Source organism: Mauremys reevesii, linkage group 14 (assembly GCF_016161935.1).
Source record: "Mauremys reevesii isolate NIE-2019 linkage group 14, ASM1616193v1, whole genome shotgun sequence".
Lineage (NCBI taxonomy): Eukaryota > Metazoa > Chordata > Testudines > Geoemydidae > Mauremys > Mauremys reevesii.
The window spans coordinates 41,265,054-41,286,733 of NC_052636.1; the positions used below are offsets into that span (position 1 = coordinate 41,265,054).

The following is a 21,680-nucleotide window of genomic DNA, read 5'->3' on the forward strand; positions in this document are numbered from 1 at the left end:
GCAGAGATACACTCAGCCATCTCCCTGCATTGGGTTGGGGTGCTGCAATCCCCTGCTGCAAGGTCATAGTGGGGGATGCTGTGAGGCCCTGGTGGCAGCAGTGGTGTGGGAAGCGCCAGGTATTTCTAGGATCTGCTATTTCCACCTGCCTGTGAAGTCCAGCTTTCCCCAGCACATTCACTGCGGTGCAATTGGGTCACTATTTCCATGGCTGAACAGCAAAGAATGGCTCCCAGTTTCCCTTCTATCGGAAGCAGGATTAGCCTGTGTCAGTGCTTAATGAGGTGGATCTTGTAGATTGTTATTCATTCCCCAACTTGACAATTCACACAGTCCCTTTCCCAGGCAGATTCCCAGCACCTCAGTGATCCTGGTAGCAGGGTTGGGTCCTGAGATTTTCAGGGTTCTTTCCCCTCCACCTGGAGTGAACTCAGCTTTTCCCCATCCCAGACAATCCATGAAATAGCAGCAGCAGCATAAAGAAAGAGGGGAGGAACATCTCACGGCCAGGGCTGGATGTGCCCAGAGCCCCCTGCTTGTCCATTGTTTCCATGGAATTTGGCCTCCTGCTTTGCACAAGGGACAGAGAAAGATCTTGCTGTTCCTGTGTCTGTGCAAAGAAAATTGTGCTTCTGTATGAAAGAGAGGCGGAAATGGCCCCAATGATGGGGCAATAGCCTCAGGGTTAAGAGCAAAGGACAATGATGGGAAGGCTCACAATTGACTCAGTAGTTGCATACAAAGGTGCACGTTTGGCAGTTACGCTGGGAAATTGTGGCTCCTTCTCAGGCTCAGGTTAGCCACCCCGGTCTAGATGTAGAAGTTACAACATTTAAACTTGAAAGAGGGCCAATTTCCCCATCATTTCACACCTTTACACCCAAACACGATGACTTTCTGAATGAACCCTCCTCGTTCAGCCAGAAGATCTTGGGGTGGATGTAGGAGTCACTGGGTAAAATTCTCTGGACTCTGTTCTGAATCAGGTCAGAGCAGAGGTACCTACTGATCTAGTCTGGCTGTAAAATCTATATATCAACACCCAATATGGTGTGAAATTAATCCTCAGAAATGGCTGTTCCCCACCCAGACCCCAGCAAAGGGCTCCCCAGGAAGGGGCTGTTGAGGAAGGAAAGAAGAAAGACGTCCTTCTCCCCTGGAGGAACTGGGCTCTGCGCTTTGGACAGAAAGGAGGGGAAGGAAATGGCCACACGATGGCAGCAGAACCTAAGAAATGAAACACAATAGGCTTATGTCCACACTGCAATGAAACACCCAGGGCTGCCCCATACCAGCTCAGGCTCCCGGGGCTTGGGCTGTGGGGTGGTAAATTTGCAGTGTAGATATCTCGCTCAGGCTCAGTACCGGGCTCTGATACCCCATAAGGCTGGAAGGGAGTGTAGCAAGTAAAAGGTAGAACAGCAGTGGAGTATTACCCTGGTCTCAATGGCATTTCTCCATCAGTCTGTCTGCTCTGGGGCAGGGACAATAACACGTCCTGCTGCATTCGTTATTTCAAAGGGCGGTTTAGGATTTTCATTCTCACACACGGTGCACGAAGCAGGACTCAACCCTCGGCGTAAACTAAACGAGCTGTCCACAGATTCTGGCAGCCACAATGAGCATTTGGTGTGAGAGCTGAGACCCCAGAAGGTCGGGGTCATCTGTGAGGGGACTGGACCACTGACCTATCAGCTCCTCACTCCCAAACTTTCAGTAACTCTATCCTCAGTGCCTGTGAGTGTAATTTAAACCATCAAAAGAGTCATAGTGGGCTAGACCATAGTCTGGACTTCGGGTCTGGAAAAGAGCTGCCACAATCCATAGACCAGGTTGTTATATAAAATGCACATGGATTTTAACCCTTCGCATACAGTAATGGGAAAGTTCTTGGTTCAGGCTTGTAGCAGTGATGGAATAAACTGCAGGTTCAAATCAAGTCTCTGGAGTACATCCCCCACTGGGATGGGTCATTCAGTCCTTTGTCTAGAGCTTCAGTTTGTAGCAAAGTCCCTCCAGAGGTATGAAGCAGGATTGAAGACAAGATGGAGATGAGGTATCAGCCTTTTATAGTCTCTTGCCATGTGGTCTTTGCTTTCTTTGTCCCAAGGACACTCTGTCCAGCACGTGGCACAGAAAAACCTTAGCGTTCTCTCCATAGGCAGGTCCCTGCAGACCTTGCTGAGTCACAAGGCGTATCTGCCTTCTCTCAGTGGGTCGATTGTGTAGCTGATGGTCCTTAATGGGCCATCAAGCAGACTAGGCAGAACTGACACCAACTTGTCTGGGGTGTTCCCCGGAAGCAGAGCACAAGTTTGAAATAATGACAGAACAGAGCCAATACTTATAACATCAACTACAAAAATGATACACATCTAGAGATGGCATCATTATAATCAGCCAATCAGAACCTCTCCATAGACCCCTTACACGACAACCTTTCTACAATATTGGCTTCAAATATAGAACAGCGGTCGCAACGGTGATCTATACAGTTACATTATGTCAATAACGTCACAGGAGGTGACACGGCATCAGTGAGACTGATACTGGAATACTGCCTCCAGTTTTGGTGTCCTCAGTTGAAAAACATGTTGTGAAACTGGAGCTGGGGCAGCAAAGAGCCACCAAATGTCCTGAGGGCTGGAGAAAAATGTCTTCTAGTGAGCTATTGAAAGAGCTCAACCTGTTTAGCTTATCAAAAGAAGGTTGAAAGGTGACTTCATTGAAGTGTTGAAGTGCCTTCAGGGAGAGAAAATATTGGCTATTAAGGGGCTCTTTAATCTAGCAGAGAAAGGCATAACAAGACCCCGTGGCTGGAAGGTGAAAAGAGACAAATTCATATTTCAACTAAGGCAAAAATATTCAACAGCGAGGATGATTCACCACAGGAACAAGCTACCAAGGAAAGTGGTGGATTCTCCATCTCTTGATGTCATTTCATGAAGACTAGATGCCTTTCTGGAATGTGTTTGCCCCAAAAGTAGCTCTTGTGTCCTACAGGAGGCCTGTGACATGCAGGGGGTCAAATTAGATGCTCTAATGGTCTCTTCTGGCCATAAAGTCGAGTAATTTCTGAAAAACTGAGTGTAGCATTGGGAGCAGCGTCTGATGTTTCCCTGTCTAGCCGGCTTGCTGCCTAGAACGAACGCTCCTTGAGTGGGGTGATCCACAGGGAGTAGCTCAAACCTGCAAAGTGCCTGGCCAGGGGCAGGACATTGGCACAGCAAGGGAGGGGTGTGGCAGTGACATCACAAAGGCCTTTGGCAGGACCTCAGCCTATTGGTCCAAGGTGGTGGGGAGGTGGTGACCTCACAGAGAGATGCTGACATCAGCCAGGCAGGACAGGGGCGAGCGGCCAGGGAAACCTCAGAGACCCCTGTGGCTTTGCTGCAGCAAGTCTCCTTCTCCAGGTCCCTCTTTGAGGACCGAGAGAGTATTCGGGTTCATGGACGTGAGCGCCAGGAGGAACCTCTTTCGAGTTTTCTCCTTCCCTTGTAGTGATTTTACTAGAAAACAGCCGTCCCTGTTTAGAAGGTAAGAGCCTCCTGGAGGTTTGAAACCTGTTCAGTCTGATCCATGTGGTGACAGTTGAATTCTAGGCATGGAAAACATGAGCTTAAGGAAGCAGAATTTTATTGTGCACCTGGGATTTTGTCCCTCAGAATCACTGGAGACATTAGGGTTTGTCCTTTTTGTTTCACCTTTTCCTCCATCCATCCCTCCCTCCTTTCTCTTCTTCTCTTGCTTCTTTTGTCCTTTCTCCTGTTCCCCTCCCAACACCAGGGGGTGGATGGGTGGGTGGGTGTGGCGGGGGGAGTGCTCTGCAGCTCCCACTGTGGGAGATCCATCCAAAAATGTGGGGCTGAAATAGTGCTCAGGCAGTCAGTGCCAGATTAACCTTTTGTGGGCCTCAGCACCAAACATATTTGTAGGCCCCTATATAGTCACTGTGGGCTCTGAGTGTGGGCCTGGTGGGGCAGTGCCATTGGTGCCTTAGCATACCCGCTACTGAACCTCAGAGACATTTTTCGTTTTGATCACACACCTCTCCGTGACTATATGCATTGCCCTACACAGCTCCCTCAGCCCCCAGGTTTTCTTATTGAGCTGTACACCCATGTGGGTTTACCAGTGTCCACAGTGAGCAGAACTTTCATAGTGATCAAGGAAACTCCCCACAAATTTATCTCCTTCCTCATTCAGACCTTCTCTAGCCATGTCTCCAGTACCCCCCACGTCACCAGTCACCGCATGTGATCCTAGTCTCAGCTCAGAGTTCTAAAGCCAGCAGACACCTGATCAGTTCTGACAGATCCCCCCCTCAGCCCCCATCCTGCCATGTGAGCCAGCCACCTGCAAACACCATCTCCCCAAAGTCAGGACTTAGCCCTTGGGAATCTGAAGCCACCAGCCTCTCTCCCTCTGCTCCCATCTACATGCTAGTCTGCTACCTGGTCACCACCACCTCTCCCCATACTTGTTTCCTTTCCACTTTGGACATGTTCCCACCCAGCTGGAAGCTCCCTCTGCCAGCCTGACCTGCTCCCTCTTTCCCTGCTCCCCCTGACATTCCTGTCCTACTGGTGACCTCTGTTCCTTGAGGTGAACTCCAGTGTCTTTAGCTGCTCTAGCTTAATGGCCCCCAGTAGTCACAGAGCCACTTGTAGCTTCTCTGGCTACAGCCATGGGGCCAGTTCCCAGAGGCCAGCCTTAGCCAGCTGCAGCTACTAGCCGCAGGAGGGGTGGCAATGCCAGGGCTGAGCCTGCTTGAACCTTGCAACAGCTGCACTAGGGACTCTAAAACCTCAGCCCTGGCCCTAGGCAGCTGCAGACTCTGGAGTTAGGCACTTCCCTCCTCTAGGCCATGGCTTTAAATACCTGCGATTCCCATCACCTGCAGCAGAGGCCACCAATTCCCACGCCCCCCTCAGCCAGCACCTAGTCGTGCAGAAAGTGCAGCCTGAGTGATTTTGGGGGCTGGGGTGCCAGGAGCTTCCCGTCCCTGAGCAGCAGCCCTGCAACAAGCTCACGTGCTTCCCAGTTAGGACATTAGCCGTTACTGACAAGGCTTGTCTGTGTTCTTTTTTTTATCTCAGTGTTAGGTGTGAGAAGTATAAACTGTTCAATAGGTTCCATTAGTTGGTTAATAAGATGTTTATGAGGTAAATCACTGGCTTTAAAATAAGATCCAATCTGGAGCATATGAACTATTGACCCCTGGACTCCATCTCTGAGAGGGGACTTGTTTACCATCAGGGGACAGGCTCAAACCAGTCCAAACCGGTTTTTCCCGCCAAAACCAGCCCTCAGCGTTCCATCTCCTCAGCACTTTTCCCGCCACAGAAGTGATATAAGGACGTGCTCAGCGCCTGCGCGGGGCCGCCCCCCCCCAGCGACGGCCCGTCCACGGTCGGGTCTTCCCAGTGCTCCCGAGCTGGAGAGTGACGAGCCCCCTGGGTCCCGCCGTGAGACTGAGGAACAGGAGACCTGTCACCCCCATTCCTGCCGTTCTGCATCCCTGGTGTCCAGCCTCCCACGGAGCCCCCCGGGGAGTGAGAGACCCCGGGGGGGGGGCACTGGGGCTGGGCAGGAAAGTGACTCTGCCCCGGGGAACCTGGGAGAAGCCTCAGAGCTGCCTCAGCCCCAGTGGGATTTGGGGGGCAGAGACTGGGGTCTGGTGGGGGGATCCCCTGTGGTGTAGGGGAGATGGGGGTGTCAGGCAGGGAGGAGAAGCTGGAGTTGTGGGGAAGGTCAGTGGGACGCGGGGTTGAACTGTCTCTGGGCAGCCAGGAAATTCCCGGGGGGGGGAGTGGCGGGCGGGCGAAGGGGGGAGGGGGGTTAATTGGATCCTGTCCCTGTTTGTGCCACTTGCCTCTCGCCCCCGGTACAAATTCTCTCCAGTTCTGCCCCTTTTCTCTCTCAGTATCTCACACGGGTCTATAAAATCTGGGGCGATTTCCCCCCCATCCCCACCAATGATCCGCTCTCCCGTCTCCCCCGATTTCCCCCGTTCTCCCCATGTCCTTGTTTAGGTGGGAAATTGTTGCCCTGAGTCATTTCCCAGCACATGGCTGCCCCTGGAGTGGGGGTGGGGTGGCTCAGTGGTTGGAGCACTGGCCTGCTAAACCCAGGGCTGGGAGCTGACTCCTTGCGGGGGCCATTTGGGGATTTAGTTGGGGATTAGTCCTGCTTTGAGCAGGGGGTTGGACTAGACACCTCCTGAGGTCCCTTCCAGCCCTGATAGTCTATGAGATGCCGGGTCTCTGCCAGGGCAGGGAAGGGAGGCGCACGTGTCCCCCATGGGGACTGCCCAGACCCCCCTTTCCCAATCCCAGTTGTTGCCCCCTAACTACCAACACAGTTGCCCCCAACCATCAGTTGCCAGTCACCCGCCCGTCCCCCACTGCTGCCCCCTTCCTTTATCCAGGGACCTTTCAGCTCCCCCTCCCTTGCCCTTTTAATCAGCTCCTCAAAGGTCTCCCTGCTGCCCATGGGAATGGTGGGGGTGGGGGGAACCATTACTTTGTGTTTATGTATTGGACAGTCGTATAAAATCCAGTCCAACAGTCCCCCTTTTCCACTAGTTCGTTAACAGCAATATAAAATCCCCTCAGATCTTGGTGGTTTTCTCTCATATTACCAAATACGCAGTTTGTGACACATTTTCTTTGCAAATCTCAAAGATTCATATAAAATAACCTCAACATTTCCCCACTGCTCTCTAGTTGTCTATTTCTAATTGCATATGCCCTGAGATTTCCCCGTCTCTCTAATTATAAAATACCAAGAAAATATCAGATTTACACCATTTCTCAGATTCTTGAACCTGGATATAAAATGTTTCCAAATGTTGCCCATTTCCTCTTTATTCATTTATCAAATATTGATGTGAAACACTCAGATTTTACCTCCTATCAACAACTGATATAAAATCCCTCTGATTTTCCACTTTCCTCTCTATAATTTGCAAAATGGATCCCAAATCTCTCAGATTGGGAACTTTTTCATTTCTGAACGTTGCTCTCAAAGCTCAGGTTTTGCCTCTTTCTATGTCATTATCAAATGTCAGTTAAAAATCCTCTCGGGTTTGGGGCTGTTCCCCGTGTTTCTAAATCCCAGCAACTTCTTCCTTCGAGGGAACCTGTTGCCCTGAGTTCTTCTCCATCCTGGAGGTCGCAGGGGGTTAAATTGCCCAGAGATCATCTTTCCCGTCTCCTTTGTGAATCATTTGGTCCCTCCTTTACCTCTGTTAAAATGTTTGCCGAAGAAAGAGACCAGCCAGATATTTAATACACATCAAAGCCAGAGGCCTCCCCCTGTTTGCGGATCAGTGGTTCCCAGCTGGTAACAGGAGAGTTGGCTGGACCCTTTTCTTTTCTCCAGCTGGCACGGGATGAGGAGGTCACTCTGAGTGCAGTGTGAGTTGAGAAGTATCCCAAACCCCATGGCAAAAGGCCTCTGTGAGGGGCTGCTTCCTCCAGTGCTAAGATGCAGCCACCTCTGGGGTGGATCCATGGTGGCCATTATTTGCTAGTGACAGGGCATGGAAATTTCTTATCTATTTTGTCCCTCCAGGCCTTCCATACTCCTGTTCAAGAGACATCCCCCAGGGCTCCCTCTGCCTGTGTGACTGGCCAGCAGGGGGCGGTGGTCACTTTCTATCCACTTCTCAGGCACTGTGAGGTAACAGTGTTGCTGGGTGGGGGTGGGGCTGTGTGGGGAGATAGCAGCTGAAGGGGGATTGTGGTGGGGGAGGCCTCTGGGTGGCTGGGCAGGGGGTACCCTAGTGAGGTTGGTGGGTTCTGGAGATTTGGGGTTTCAGGGGGTGGGTGGATGTGCCCAGCCCTGAGGCTGTGGGTCCTGGAGGTGGGTATCGCTGGGGGCCTGGTGGCTGCAGAACAGCCGGGGTGGGCGTCTCTTGGGAGGCGGGACAGGGGGTTAGAGGGACCCTGGTGCTGTGCCAGGGGCTCTGTCTGGGCTTCCCCCGCAGACTCCTGGGATCGCTGCCCTGCCCAGTGCACAGAGTGTGTGTGGGAGAATCCCCGGTGCTAGGCCAGGGGGTGCCCCTGTAAAGCATCAGGATCCCGCAGGGGAGGAGGGGTGCCAGGCAAAGGGCAGGGCAGATCCTGCTGGAGGGCGGGGATCCTAGGCAGGCAGTGAGGGACTGAGTTCCCAGTGGGGGTCCCTTTTGGGGGGTCTCTGGCTGTTGGGGTCTCTTGGTGGGGGGAACCCTTTGGGATTCCCAACCTGTCAGTGATGGTCTGGTGGGGGTTGTCTGGCCGGTGGGGCTCTGAGGTGTATCTGAGGTCCATGGACATGGACTCTGGGGGCTGCGTCCCAGGGAGTATCTGGGGGGGTTGGCTGGGGATCTGGGGGCTGCTCCTGACCTTCCTGCTTCTCCCTGATTAGCTTATGCCAGAATCCTGGCTCCAAGCACTGCCCGACATTCCCCGGCCAGGCCCAGTCACCGTGGTAACTTTCTTGCCACTTATCAAACACTGTGAGGTGAAATCACAGATTTTTGCTTTTCTCCCCTCTTGAAGACTGCAGGAACTTCCAATTCCATTCTCCTAGATTGTCCAGTCCTTGTCCTGGATCTGGGGAGAGATGGAGGTGGGAGGGGGGTCAGCACTGCCGCACAATGGTCTCTTCCCCAGCGTTCTGGACTCATTCTTTCTGAACTCTGTTTTCATTGAGACCATTGTTAATCCAGAGTCACTGTATGGAAAGACAAGGAGTGACTCCGGATGGACAGTGGTGCAAATGAGATCAGCAATTCTCCCTCTGAGGAGGGGTTCTCATTAGCTGCTCTCCCCAGAGAGCTAAAGGAGGGAAGCTGCTCAAACGCTCTGTCCCTCTCTGCTCAGGATACTGGGGTTCAGCTTCCTGGGTCAGAGGCTGCAGCCTCCATTGTGATCTGGGAGACCAGGCTTAGCAGCTGCTGCTCCCCCAGCGGGGTTCTGTGCTGGGAAGTGACCTGAATTAAAGCTGCTTCTCTGCCCGGCCCAGGGGATGACTTTCTCCAGCTGGTCCTAGCCCCCTAGGGCAGCCCTGGGCCCTGTTAATACTAAATTCTGAGCCAGAGTCTCTAGGTAACTGACAGACTTCAGGGAAAGTGCTGGGGACTGGCAAGAAAGTGACTCTGCACAAACAGCCCCTCCACATTTCTCCTCCCCGTATCAATTGCCAGGAGAAAATCCAGCCATGGGAGAGCAAAGCCCCCAGGAATGGGACTGTCCCAGACAGAGGGGCAGAGAGAGAGGACAGAGGAAGGAGAGACTGAAAGGGGCAGTGGTAGAAATGAGTGGAGGGAGAGATTTCCAGCTCTCTAGTCCACCCAGACACATGTATTGCTGCATCCCTGGGCAGAACCATTTTCCAGTGAACAAAACAAGGATCAGACAGAGGAAAAGCCAGTTCCTTACTCCATATTCCCCCTGCTGGGGTGTGGCTGCCGTGGGGTCAGTGTCCGAGGGAATCCCCCACAGTGACTCCTTTGGTTCTGCTCTTTTCTAGCCTTGTGTTCAGAGACTTTGTTACGGGGTGAGGGAGGAGAAGGGAGGTTAAAAATGTGTCTGGGCTTAGCCTGGCAGGAGGGGCCAGATCTACATTGTAATAAACAGATTGAGCATTTCCCAGCATGGCAGAATCTAGGGTGTCTGTCTGCAGGGAAAAGGCCTGGGGGATTCTGATGTGTAATTAACTAAAACCGGTTCTGAAACGCCCACAACTGCCCTTCTCCCCCAGACAGGCTGCAGAATGACGTCCATGTTTTGCTCCAGCTCATCCCAGCCTGGCATGGGACAGGGAAGAGAAATGGCTGCAGTGGAGCCAACTCAGGTAGAGATTGTCGGGGGGTTGCTGGTGGGTTCCTGCTGGAGGAGAGGGACAGGAAATACACCGGAGATGGGAAGGTTTGCACAGTCTGGTTTGGAGGTTGGAGCGGGGCAGGAAATTCACAGCGTGGGGAAAGGAGGAGGCCAGGGTGTAGCAAACCTGCTGGGAGTTATTTAATAAGTGGCCTAGATTCTAGGCACAGACCCAGGAGGTTCGGCGGTGGAAATGCCCTAATTTGTGAAGAAAGAAAATAGCCCACCTACATGGAGCTAGTCAAACTGACCAGACTCCCAGTGCTGGAGCCTGAGCTCACTAACCAGCGGCTGCTGTGAGATATGAAGGGGGCACCCATGAGTCAGGCTTATTGGAGCTGCCTCTCCCTTCATATCCCGCTCCTCACAAGGAGGAGGCTATTGGGCTTCCCACCAGGGAGCTCTCCCTGGACCCTGCTAGGGGCTCCATCTCCTGTATCAGTCGGTGGCCAGTAGGGGTGTGATGGATCTGCTGGGAGAGACAAGGGGCTCTCGCTTCGTCCCCTCACCCTGGTATTTGCTGGATACGCTGAGCGGGGTCGGGGTGGGACTCTGTTGACTGCGATCCACCCAGAGCTTCCATTTGATTGGCTCCTCTCTGCCACAAATAGTGGGGTTGTGAGTGGGGCAGCAGGTGCTAAGTGTTGGACTCTTGCTCTTTCAGGGGCCGGTGACCTTCAAGGAGGTGGCTGTTCATTTCACCAAGGAAGAGTACACTCTGCTGGACCCCACTCAGAGAGCCCTCTACTGGGATGTCATGCAGGAGAACTATGAGATTGTGACCTCGCTGGGTAAGGGTTCCTGTCCCCTCCGTTCTTGGAAGGGGAAATGAAGAGTTAAGGTTCACGCCAGCCCCACAATGCCACCTCTACTCTCTCCTGTTTCAGCATCACCCCAATATGCCAGTGACACACACACACTACCAGAGACCCTCCCCTGCTGCCGAACACTTTGGGAACAGAGCACAGGAGCCGTATCGCACAGTGTCAAATAGCTCCTCTTTACTCAAGTAAAACTGGGGGTTAGGTCCAGCGTAATGAACAGAAGCTTCCCCCGGCTTTCTCTCAAACCCTGAGCCTTCTCTACCCAAACCAGAAAGTGCTTGGGATGTAACAAGCAGGCGGCTGGAGTCAGAGCTGCTGGTCCAGGGTTACTTTTCACACAGACACTTGGTGCGTCCTTGAATGCTGGCTGGGGGTATCCAGACAGGGGATCTCCAGCAGCAGAACACTGAATCTCACCCAGGGTTACAGATGACACAACTCACTGATCTTGATTGCGCCCCAGCATGTGAAAATGGCCTAGGTTGGTAGTGACATTTCTTGAGACATGCAGAGTCTTGCTCCCATATCACCAGGTGTGATAACGATAACAGGAAAGGCCGAATATGGAAAACTGATTGTTCAGCTTGCTTTTGACCTGCATCATATTTTGCAATATATTCCAAGTAAGGAAATTAACGTGCAACGTATGTGTCATTGTTTGGGGTTTAAGCTTTAAAAGGCTTGTGTGATTTTTAGCTCAGGGGACAGTATTCCAATAGCTGTTGCTCCTGTGCACTTTTAACCAAGAAAAGAGCCTCAGGCTAAGCTGATTCAAAATCAATCATGTGGTTGTTTTCCACAACAGCTTCAAGAGGTCCCTGTGATGGAATGTAAATGTCTTCTTCACACCTTCCCCCTGCAAGAGAATGGCTGTTTGACCAGCTGTTTGCCTTGCTGTCTCTGAGGAACTGCTCTGTGGGTGTTCCCCAGAATTGTAACTTTTTCAGTAATATCATACAGTAAAATCTCATAACTTTACATACAGTGTTACTACACATTTTAACAGGAGGATAATATTCAGAAGATTATGCGTTTTCAAATGATACCTCACAAGCCATACTGTGTACAAAATTGATCATAATTTTCTAGAAGAGTGAACACAGGGTATAGACTGACACAGTGTCTGTGTGTGTGTTCCCAGCAGATATGTGGGTATTTCAATCCCTCATAAGCATAGTGTTCAGCATCTTCAAGGACCTGGGGTACTGGTCCTGGGAATTCACTGGTTTACCAAGTGTGACACTGTATGGAATTGTGAGACACTTTGGTATTAATAATAAAATAATAATATAATCTGATAAAATTGCAATGAATTGTGCTAGATATGCCATGCCAGGTGTCAGTGAAAATGTTATGATTTGCCAAGTATGATAATATTGTTTCTATGTTTGTATCACCTTTGTATTGTGAGTTATAGATATGTAGGGTATATCTATAACTATATCTATACCGAATGGCTGGGCAGCAGTTCTGCAGAAAACGACCTAGGGGTTACGGTGGACGAAAAGCTGAATATGAGTCAACAGTGTGCCCTTGTTGCCAAGAAGGCTAATGGCATTTTGGATTGTATAAGTAGGGGCATTTCCAGCAGATCGAGGGACGTGATCCTTCCCCTCTACTCAGCACTGGTGAGGCCTCATTTGGAGTACTGTGTCCAGTTTTGGGCCCCACACTACAAGAAGGATGTGGATAAATTGGAGAGAGTCCAGCGGGGGGCAACAAAAATGATTAGGGGGCTGGAGCACATGACTTATGAGGAGAGGCTGAGGGAACTGGGATTGTTTAGTCTGCAGAAGAGAAGAATGAGGGGGGATTTGATAGCTGCTTTCAACTACCTGAAAGGGGGTTCCAAAGAGGATGGATCTAGACTGTTCTCAGTGGTAGAAGATGACAGAACAAGGAGTAATGGTCTCAAGTTGCAGAGGGGGAGGTTTAGGTTGGATATTAGGAAAAACTTTTTCACTAGTAGAGTGGTGAGGAACTGGAATGGGTTACCTAAGGAGGTGGTAGAATCTCCTTCCTTAGAGGTTTTTAAGGTCAGGCTTGACAAAGCCCGGGCTGGGATGATTTAGTTGGGTTTGGTCCTGCTTTGAGCAGGGGGTTGGACTAGATGACCTCCTGAGGTCCCTTTCAACCCTGAGATTCTATGATTCTGTATTTCCAGACTTGTGCAGTGTTTCTGGGTGACACCCCCAGACATATTGACATCAACACTGCCTAGCCTGTTTGATGGCCCATTGAGGGTCATCAGCTGTACAATGAGCCCATGGAAAGGACCAAGGGGATACACCTATTGAGTCAGCAAGACATGTCAGGGTATGCCTGTCTACTGAGAACTCCAAGGCTTTTCCATGCCACATGCTGTGAATCTTGTGTTTGGGACACAGGAAGTACAAGCCACATGGCAAAAGGAATATAAAGGGCAGCTGCATCATCTCCATTTTATCTGCAATCCCCCTTCCTACCTCTGGAGCAACTTCTCTACAAACTGAACTCTGGAACAAAGGACTGAATGACCCATCCAAGCTGTGGATGTGTTCCAGATGGACTTTCAAGCCAGCAACTCACCAATACTGCTAAGAATGGGGGGAGGGATAGCTCAGTGGTTTGAGCATTGGCCTGCTAAACCCAGGGTTGTGAGTTCAATCCTTGAGGAGGCCACTTAGGGATCTGGGGTAAAAATTGGTCTTGCTAGTGAAGGCAGGGGGCTGGACTCAATGACCTTTCAAGGTCCCTTCCAGTTCTAGGAGATTGGTATATCTCCAATTATTACCTAACCTGATATATCAATTTTGGAATGTATCTGACTGCTTTCCCATTTAACGTCTTTCTTTCTTTCGTTTAAACCTTTGGTTTAGATGCTAAAGGATTGGCTGGAAGGATGGAATTTTGGGTAATATCCAAACTTATACTGACCTGGTGATGTGGCTGACCCTTTGGGGTCAGAGGAACACTTTGTTTATGTGAGCAGAGTTTTTAAATAACCTCTCACTGTACTGGACCTCGCTGCTGATTAGGAGCCAGAGAACTGGGATGGAATAAAGGGGGCTGCGTGATTTCTTTTTTCAGCTTCTCGATAACCCATGTGGGGGATCAGAAGCACAGCTGGTGACTGGTCAGTGAGTTTAACTTCAGTGTTAACCAGCAGTTTTGGGAGCATCTGCTCTCCCTTTTTCAGCCTGCCCTAACTTTGGCATTTTCAGTGAGAACTGCCCCTGGCCCACCAGGTCACACTAAGCACTGAAGTTAAATTAATAGAATGTTTTTTTATGACCAAGTCTTATGAAATCAACTGAATTCCTTTGTTTTCTTTCATCTGAGCAGGGTTTCTAGTTTTCCAGCATGATGTGATCTCCCAGCTGGAACAAGGGGAAGAGCCATGCGTCCCAGACCTCCAGGGTTCAGAGGAAAGAGAGATCCTGAGATCTCCTGCACAGGTGAGAAACATTAAACCACCTCAGAATCTGTAAGTGCCTGAAGGAAACATCTGGGATGCCCAACAAAGCCCTTGGGAGGTCTCTCAGTTCATTATTGTCCCTAGCAGGGTTATATCCTCAGGGTAAATATAGTTCTTCTTCGAGTGCTTGCTCATATCCATTCCAGTAAGTGTGCACGCTGCGTGCACGTCTGCGCTCGTCGGAAGATTTTTAGCCTAGCAACACTCGGTGGGTCGGCTGGGCGCCCCCTGGAGTGGCGCCGCTATAGCACCGGATATATACCCCTGCCGACCCATCCGCCCCTCAGTTCCTTCTTACCGCCCGTGACGGTCGTTGGAACTGTGGAGAGTGGCTTTGCTGACCTCCACATCCCTAGCTTCTCGGAGTTATTTACCCTTTATCGTGTATATAGTTCAAGCTCTTGTAGTTATAGTTAGTTTTAGTACGTTTTTTCATAGTTAGTGTATATAGTTAAGCGGGGGATTGGGGGAGTAGCCCCCTTTCCTCCAACCCGGTGCGGGCTCATGCCCAAGGCGCCGGGATTTAAACCCTGCTCGGCGTGCTAGAAGCCGATGCCGGTGGGGGATCCTCATGACTCCTGCCTAAAGTGTTTAGGAGAATCCCACTTGACAGACAAGTGCCGAATTTGCAAGTCGTTCAAGCCAAGAAGGAGCGGGACTTCCGACTAAAGCAGCTCCTTATGGAATCGGCCTTTAGTCCCACGGTGCCGGCACCGACCGCCCAACAGACCGCATCGGTGAGGAGCGCACCTTCAGCACCGTATCGCTCTGGTACCAAGAAGGACTCCTGGCACTGACATCTGCCGGCACCGGCTCTCCGGCACCGCTCCCTTTCCCCGATGGGGAAACGATGTACTGCTCCGACCCCATCCTCGCAAAAGGAGCAAGCATCAAAGTCCGTCCGTCAGACCCCAGTAACGGCTGCGGCACTGTCAACACAGGCACCGCAGTTGGCAGCTGCTCCTAGCGCGGCACCGTCGATTCTGGTACCGCAAGGGCTGTTGAGTCCGGTGCCACATAGCTCCCCGGCTGACGCTGTGATCGAGCTCGCTCTCCCTTCTACGCCGGAGACATTCTCAATGGCAAGAGAGCTCATCATGCTGATGGAGTCGATGCAGCCTCAACCCCCGGCACCGCCGGTGTGGGTTATCCAATCCATCAGCAAGCCGGCCCTCATAAGGCCTCCTTCTGTTGGTCCACCGGAGAGACGTCTTTCCAGGTCTCGGTCTCGGAGACATTCCCGCTCCCGCCGTTCCCAATCCCGGCACCGCTCGCAGTCCCGGCACCGCTCTCCATCGCGGTACTGGTCGTACTCGCGGAGATGTTCAAGATGTCGATCACCGGACAGATACTCCCGGTACCGATCCGGCTCTCGGTACCGATCTCAGTACCGTGCGTCCCGCAGTCACTCTCGGCACAGGGACTCGAGATCCCGGTCGACCTCCCGGCACTGGCACAGTAGAAGGTCCCGGTTTCGTTCGCGGTACCGACAAAACCGGTACCTCTCACTGGTACCGCCCCATGACCGCACGTCAGCAACAGCAGTACCTTACCAGGGTCTCTCGGCCCCGCCGTGTCCTTCGAGACACACATCAATATCGTCTCGGCCTGGGAGTGCTTCTTACCGCCAGGACCGGGCATCTGATATTCCGTGCCACCATCCAGAGGCAAAAAGCCAGGAGCAAGGTCCTCATCAATGGGCCTTTTGGACTCCGTGGGCATATCACAAGGCCCAAGGTGCCCCACTTGTGGCTCAACGCTCCGGCCCCTCAGAGCACAGGGTTCCTGAAGCGACTGTAAGCCGTCCTCCTCCCGCGGGCACGGACGAGGATCCACTTCAATCTGCAGACCCTGAGATTCCACCAGATGCAGATGGTGCTCTGCCGGTCCATGACCCACCTCAGGACCCGTTGGTACCGGGCCTCTCCTCCTCCTCCTCTCCTGATGAGGCAGTGGCAGGAACATCCTCCTCTGGTCCTCCGCCTATTGACCTCCGGGCCCATCAAGACCTCTTGCGGAGAGTAGCACAAAACATGAATTTGCCAGTGGAGGAGGTTGCTGAAATAGAGGACCCTGTCATAGACATATTATCGGCGGATGCGCCCCTTCGAGTGGCTCTCCCATTCATCCGCACTATTCAAGCCAATGCAGACGCAATTTGGCAATCCCCAGCTTCTATTACACCTACAGCTAGGGAGTAGAGAGAAAATATATGGTCCCGCCAAGGGAAAATATATGGTCCTACACCCACCCACCTCCCTGCCCCCTGGTTGTCCAATCCGTGAACGAACAGGAGCGTCATGGCCAGCAAGCACCGGCTCCTAAGGCGAAGGAGGCTAGGCACATGGACCTCCTAGGCCGTAAGATCTACTCGGCTGGAGGCCTCCAACTTAGGGTGGCAAACCAGCAGGCCCTCCTAAGTCGTTATAATTTTAATACGTGGGTGTCTGTGGGGAAGTTTGCACAACTCCTTCCCCAGGAGTCCCACGCAGAGTTTACGGCCCTACTAGAGGAGGGTAAAAAAGTGGCGAGAACTTCCCTCCAGGCCTCTCTGGATGCAGCGGACTCAGCAGCCAGAACGCTTGCGTCCGGGGTAACGATGAGACGCATCTCCTGGCTACAAGCTTCAGGCCTTCCCCCAGAATTGCAGCAGACAATTCAGGATTTACCTTTTGAGGGCCAGGGCCTTTTCTCGGATCTGTGCAGAGCCTCAAGGACAGTCGAGTCATAATGCGCTCGTTGGGTATGCACACGCCGGTGACCCAACATAGGTCCTTCTGGCCCCAACCATACCGCCCTTATAACCAGCCTAGACCGCGCCAGAATACGACCAGACGGCGCGGCAGGGGCAATCGGTGGAGACAGTCTGGCCTTCAGGGAAACCAAAGTCAAGCGCCCCCTAAACCACCTACGGGGCCAAAACAAAACTTTTGATGGGATGTTTGAGGACGGCTCACCAGTTTCCCTGCCGGATCCTTCTCCCTCCTTCTTCAACCGCCTCTCCCATTTCCTCCCTGCGTGGTCCCAGCTCACCTCCGACCGTTGGGTCCTTTGCACGGTGGAAACAGGATACCACCTCCAATTTGTTTCTCCACCCCCATCCCACCCTCCCCACCCGTCCGTCTTCAGGGACCCCTCTCACGAGCAATTCCTCTTACAAGAGGTTCAGGCGCTCCTAAATCTGGGAGCCATAGAGGAGGTGCCAGAGGACATGAGGGGCAAGGGGTTCTGTTCCCGCTACTTTTTAATCCCCAAGGCAAAGGGTGGTCTACGACCGATCCTCAACCTGCGAGAACTCAACAAATTCATGATAAAGCTCAAGTTCCGCATGGTATCCTTGGGGACCATCATTCCATCCCTGGATCCGGGAGACTGGTATGCCGCCCTCGATATGAAGGACGTGTATTTCCATATTGCCATTTACCCGCCGCACAGATGGTTTCTCCGTTTTGTGGTCAACCAACAGCACTTCCGGTTCACGGTGCTTCCCTTCGGTCTTTCTACGGCCCCGAGCGTCTTCACCAAATGTATGGCCGTTGTAGCTGCCTCCCTCCGCCGTCGTCGAATACACGTCTACCCGTACCTCGACGATTGGCTCATTCGAGGGACTTCCCAGGTGCAAGTATCACAGCACCTGTGTGTCGTCAAAGACCTCTTTGGGAGGCTCGGCCTCATGATCAATGTAGAAAAGTCTACCCTGACTCCAACGCAGAGAATGGACTTTACTGGAGCAGTTCTGGACTCCAATCTGGCCAGGGCCTGCCTTCCTCTGCCACGTTTTCAGTCAATGTCTTCGATCATTCGAAGTTTTCAATCCTTCCCGACAACGTCGGTGCGCACCTGCCTCAGTCTATTAGGTCACATGGCGTCCTGCACCTTTGTGACCAAGTACGTGAGACTGCGACTTCGGTGCTTCCAAACCTGGCTTGCTTCTCTATACCGTCCACACAGAGACAATATAGATTCGGTGATCACTATCCCCAGGACGGTTCTCGACTCCCTCACTTGGTGGCTGGACCTCACTGTAGTTTGCGCAGGGATGCCGTTCCACCCTCCTCAACCCTCGGTGGCACTAACCACAGACCCATCATCTCTGGGTTGGGGTGCCCACCTCGGGAACCTTCACACTCAAGGCCTCTGGTTGCCCCAGGAGCTGACCCTGCATATCAATGTGCAGGAGCTGAGGGCAGTCCGTCTAGCATGCCAGGTGTTTCGGGTCCATCTCCAAGGCCACTGTGTATCTGTGTTCACAGACAACACGACGACCATGTATTACATAAACAAGCAGGGCGGGCGTGCTACTCCCTACTTCGCCAGAAGCCACTCACCTGTGGAACTTTTGCATAGCCCACTCAATCGATTTGGTAGCGTCTTTTCTCCCAGGAGTCCAGAACACTCTGGCAGATCGCCTCAGCAGATCCTTCCTGTCTCATGAATGGTCGATCCGTCCTGACATCATCCATTCCGTTTTCCGGAGGTGGGGCTTTACCTGCATAGACCTCTTTGCCTCCCGAGAGAACAGGAAATGCCAGGTGTTCTGCTCCTACCAAGGACGCTCCCCAGGCTCCCTCTCAGACGCATTCCTCCTCCCGTGGACAAGGCACCTATTTTATGCCTTTCCGCCATTTCCCCTTGTTCACAGAGTCCTTCTCAAGCTCCACAGGGACAGAGCCAACCTGATCCTCATTGCTCCAGCATGGCCGAGGCAGCACTGGTACACCCTGTTGTTCGACCTCTCAGTGGCGGATCCGATTCCCCTGCCACTGTGGCCGGACCTCATAACACAGGACTTCGGCAGGCTTCACCACCCAGACCTGCAGTCCCTTCATCTCACTGCATGGCTCCTGCGTGGTGGAACCAATCCGAGCTCTGCTGCTCTGCTTCGGTACAACAGGTCCTCTTGGGAAGTAGGAAGTCTTCCACCAGGACGACTTATCTCGCCAAGTCGAAGCGTTTCTCGCACTGGTGTGATCAGAGTAACTTGGTCCCAGGACAGGTTTCCATCCCTACTATCCTGGATTGTCTCTGGTCTCTCAAAGAGCAGGGCCTGGCGGTCTCTTCTATAAAGGTTAATCTGGCAGCTATTTCCGCCTTCCACCCAGGTGAAAGTGACTGTTCAATTTTCTCTCACCCCATGGTTTCCAGGTTCCTTAAGGGACTGGAACGGTTGTACCCCCAAGTCCATCACCCAGCCCCCACCTGTGATCTAAACCTGGTGTTGACCAAGCTTATGGGGGCCCCCTTCAAGCCTATGGCCACATGTTCCCTGCTGTACCTTTCCTGGAAGAAAGGTCGCTATCACCTCGGCGCTATCACCTCGGCGAGGCGAGTCTCGGAGCTTCGTGCCTTGACGGCTGATCCCCCTTATACGTCTTCCATAAGGACAAGGTACACCTGCGGCCACACCCCTCTTTCCACCCTAAGGTGGTGTCTGCTATTCATGTCAATCAAGACATTTTCCTCCCAGTTTTTTTCCTGAAGCCACACTCATCGCGCCGGGAACAACAACTACATACTTTGGATGTCCGTAGGGCTCTCGCCTTTTATATAGAGAGAACAAAACCCTTCCGGCGTTCACCTCAGCTCTTTGTAGCGGTGGCAGACCGCATGAAGGGCATGCTGGTCTCTTCCCAACGGATCTCATCTTGGGTAACATCCTGCATCAGAACGTGCTACGAACTGGCTCACGTTCCCGCTAGCCATCTCACTGCCCATTCTACGTGGGCGCAGGCCTCTTCTGCCGCCTTCCTGGCTCATGTCCCCATCCAGGAAATATGTAGGGCGGCTACCTGGTCATCGATTCACACCTTTGCCTCACACTACGCATTGGTCCAACAATCCAGAGACAATGCAGCCTTTGGCTCAGCAGTTTTGCATTCTGCGACGTCTCACTCCGACCCCACCGCCTAGGTAAGGCTTGGGAATCATCTAACTGGAATGGATATGAGCAAGCACTCGAAAAAGAAAAGACGCTTACTCACCGTTGTAACTGTTGTTCTTCGAGATGTGTTGCTCATATCCATTCCGCACCCGCCCTCCTTCCCCATTGTCGGAGTAGCCGGCAAGAAGGAACTGAGGAGTGGACGGGTTGGCAGGGGTATATATCTGGCGCTATAGCGGCACCACTCCAGGGGGCGCCCAGCCGACCCACCGAGTGTTGCTAGGGTAAAAAACTTCCGACGAGCGTGCACGTGGCGCGCGCACCTAACTGGAATGGATATGAGCAACACATCTCAAAGAACAACAGTTACAACGGTGAGTAACCGTCTTTTTCAGTGTGACTGGTTTGGGATGTGAGGATGTGACCCTTCGCTTCCCAGCTTATGGCTGCCCCTGCTGCTTAGCCAAAGGCCTTAGCCTAAGAACAAGGCCTCAGACTGTCACAGTAAGAGAAGGCCCTTACAAATACAGACAGTGATTTTGATTCTTTGTTTTCATACTCCTGTAAGTAGCTAAGTGATAAAAAATACACCTAAGTTCTTAAACTATAGACTTTACAGGCAGGCCTGAATATTTCTATTTTAACAGTGGGGTCTATCCCTTCCCCCATTCTGTGTCTGTCTTGTCTATTCAGATTGTAAATTCTTCAGGGCATGGGCCATCTACTGTTCTCTGTTTGTACTTTGCCGAGCACAATGGGGACCCACTGTTAGTCGGTCCTTAGGCACTAAGGTAATGCATATGATTTATAATCATAATAACTCTCCTGCCACTTTGAGCCAAGGAAGCTGGCCTTGGGATGTTACTGCTTAAAAATGAGCTGGGGGTTAAAACCATGGAATATTCTTTGTGACAAGTATCCCACAAATTTCACTGACCTCCCTCGTTTTCTTTACCTGCAGTAGGGTTTCCAAATTCCAAACCTGATGTGATCTCACAGATGGAACGAGGGGAACAGCCGTGGGTCCCAGACCTCCAGGGCTCTGAGAAAGAACTGCTTCCAAGGTGAGGAATTGGTTAAACCAACTCAAAAACTGTGTGGGAATGCAGGAAACTTTCGGGATGCCCTACAAAGATCCTGTGAGCTCTCCAAGTTCAGGATTGTTCCCTGCAGATGTGGAATCATTATGGCAGATGTCAGACAGAATAGGAGGGAAGCCATGAGTGACAACTGGCAGCAGGTCCCTCCCCAGTCTCACTTTCCCCCGAGTGTTCTCGTGAGATGCAGACCAAAACTGATCCCTTCCTCTCTCTTCTGTGGAAGGGTTTGGGGAAAATCAGCACCTGATAGGTTTGATCTCTCCCACACTTATTTTGGATTGTTCATCCCTTTTACCATTCCTCTCTCTGAGATTTTCTTTCTTTCCGGCAAAGGGAGTGACCTGTGTCTGGATTCTCTCTGTCTCCCATCAGATGATGGGATGGTGAGTCAGAATGAGGAGGAGAAACCCCAGCAGGAAGATGCTGAGCAAGGAGAACCACATGGAACTTTATCAGGAAGATCCAAAGGGAATGTTTCTGGGAGTTGTCCACTCGCAGAAAAAACAAAAGCCTGTGAGACTCAGCAGAGGCCAGAGGAAAACTTTA

General features: G+C 52.0%; 1 protein-coding gene and 1 pseudogene across 1 annotated transcript in view; one reads left to right on the plus strand and one right to left on the minus strand.

The window, feature by feature from the left end:
• The window catches only part of LOC120381385 (zinc finger protein 100-like), a 28,234-nt gene extending 13,114 nt beyond the window's left edge, over positions 1-15,120 (plus strand). Inside the window, exon 4 of the mRNA XM_039499579.1 lies at positions 14,851-15,120. Coding sequence (XP_039355513.1) covers positions 14,851-15,120 — 270 coding nt within the window. The remainder of the gene's footprint in view (positions 1-14,850) is intronic.
• The window catches only part of LOC120381711, a 222,060-nt pseudogene that overhangs the window by 64,619 nt on the left and 135,761 nt on the right, over positions 1-21,680 (minus strand).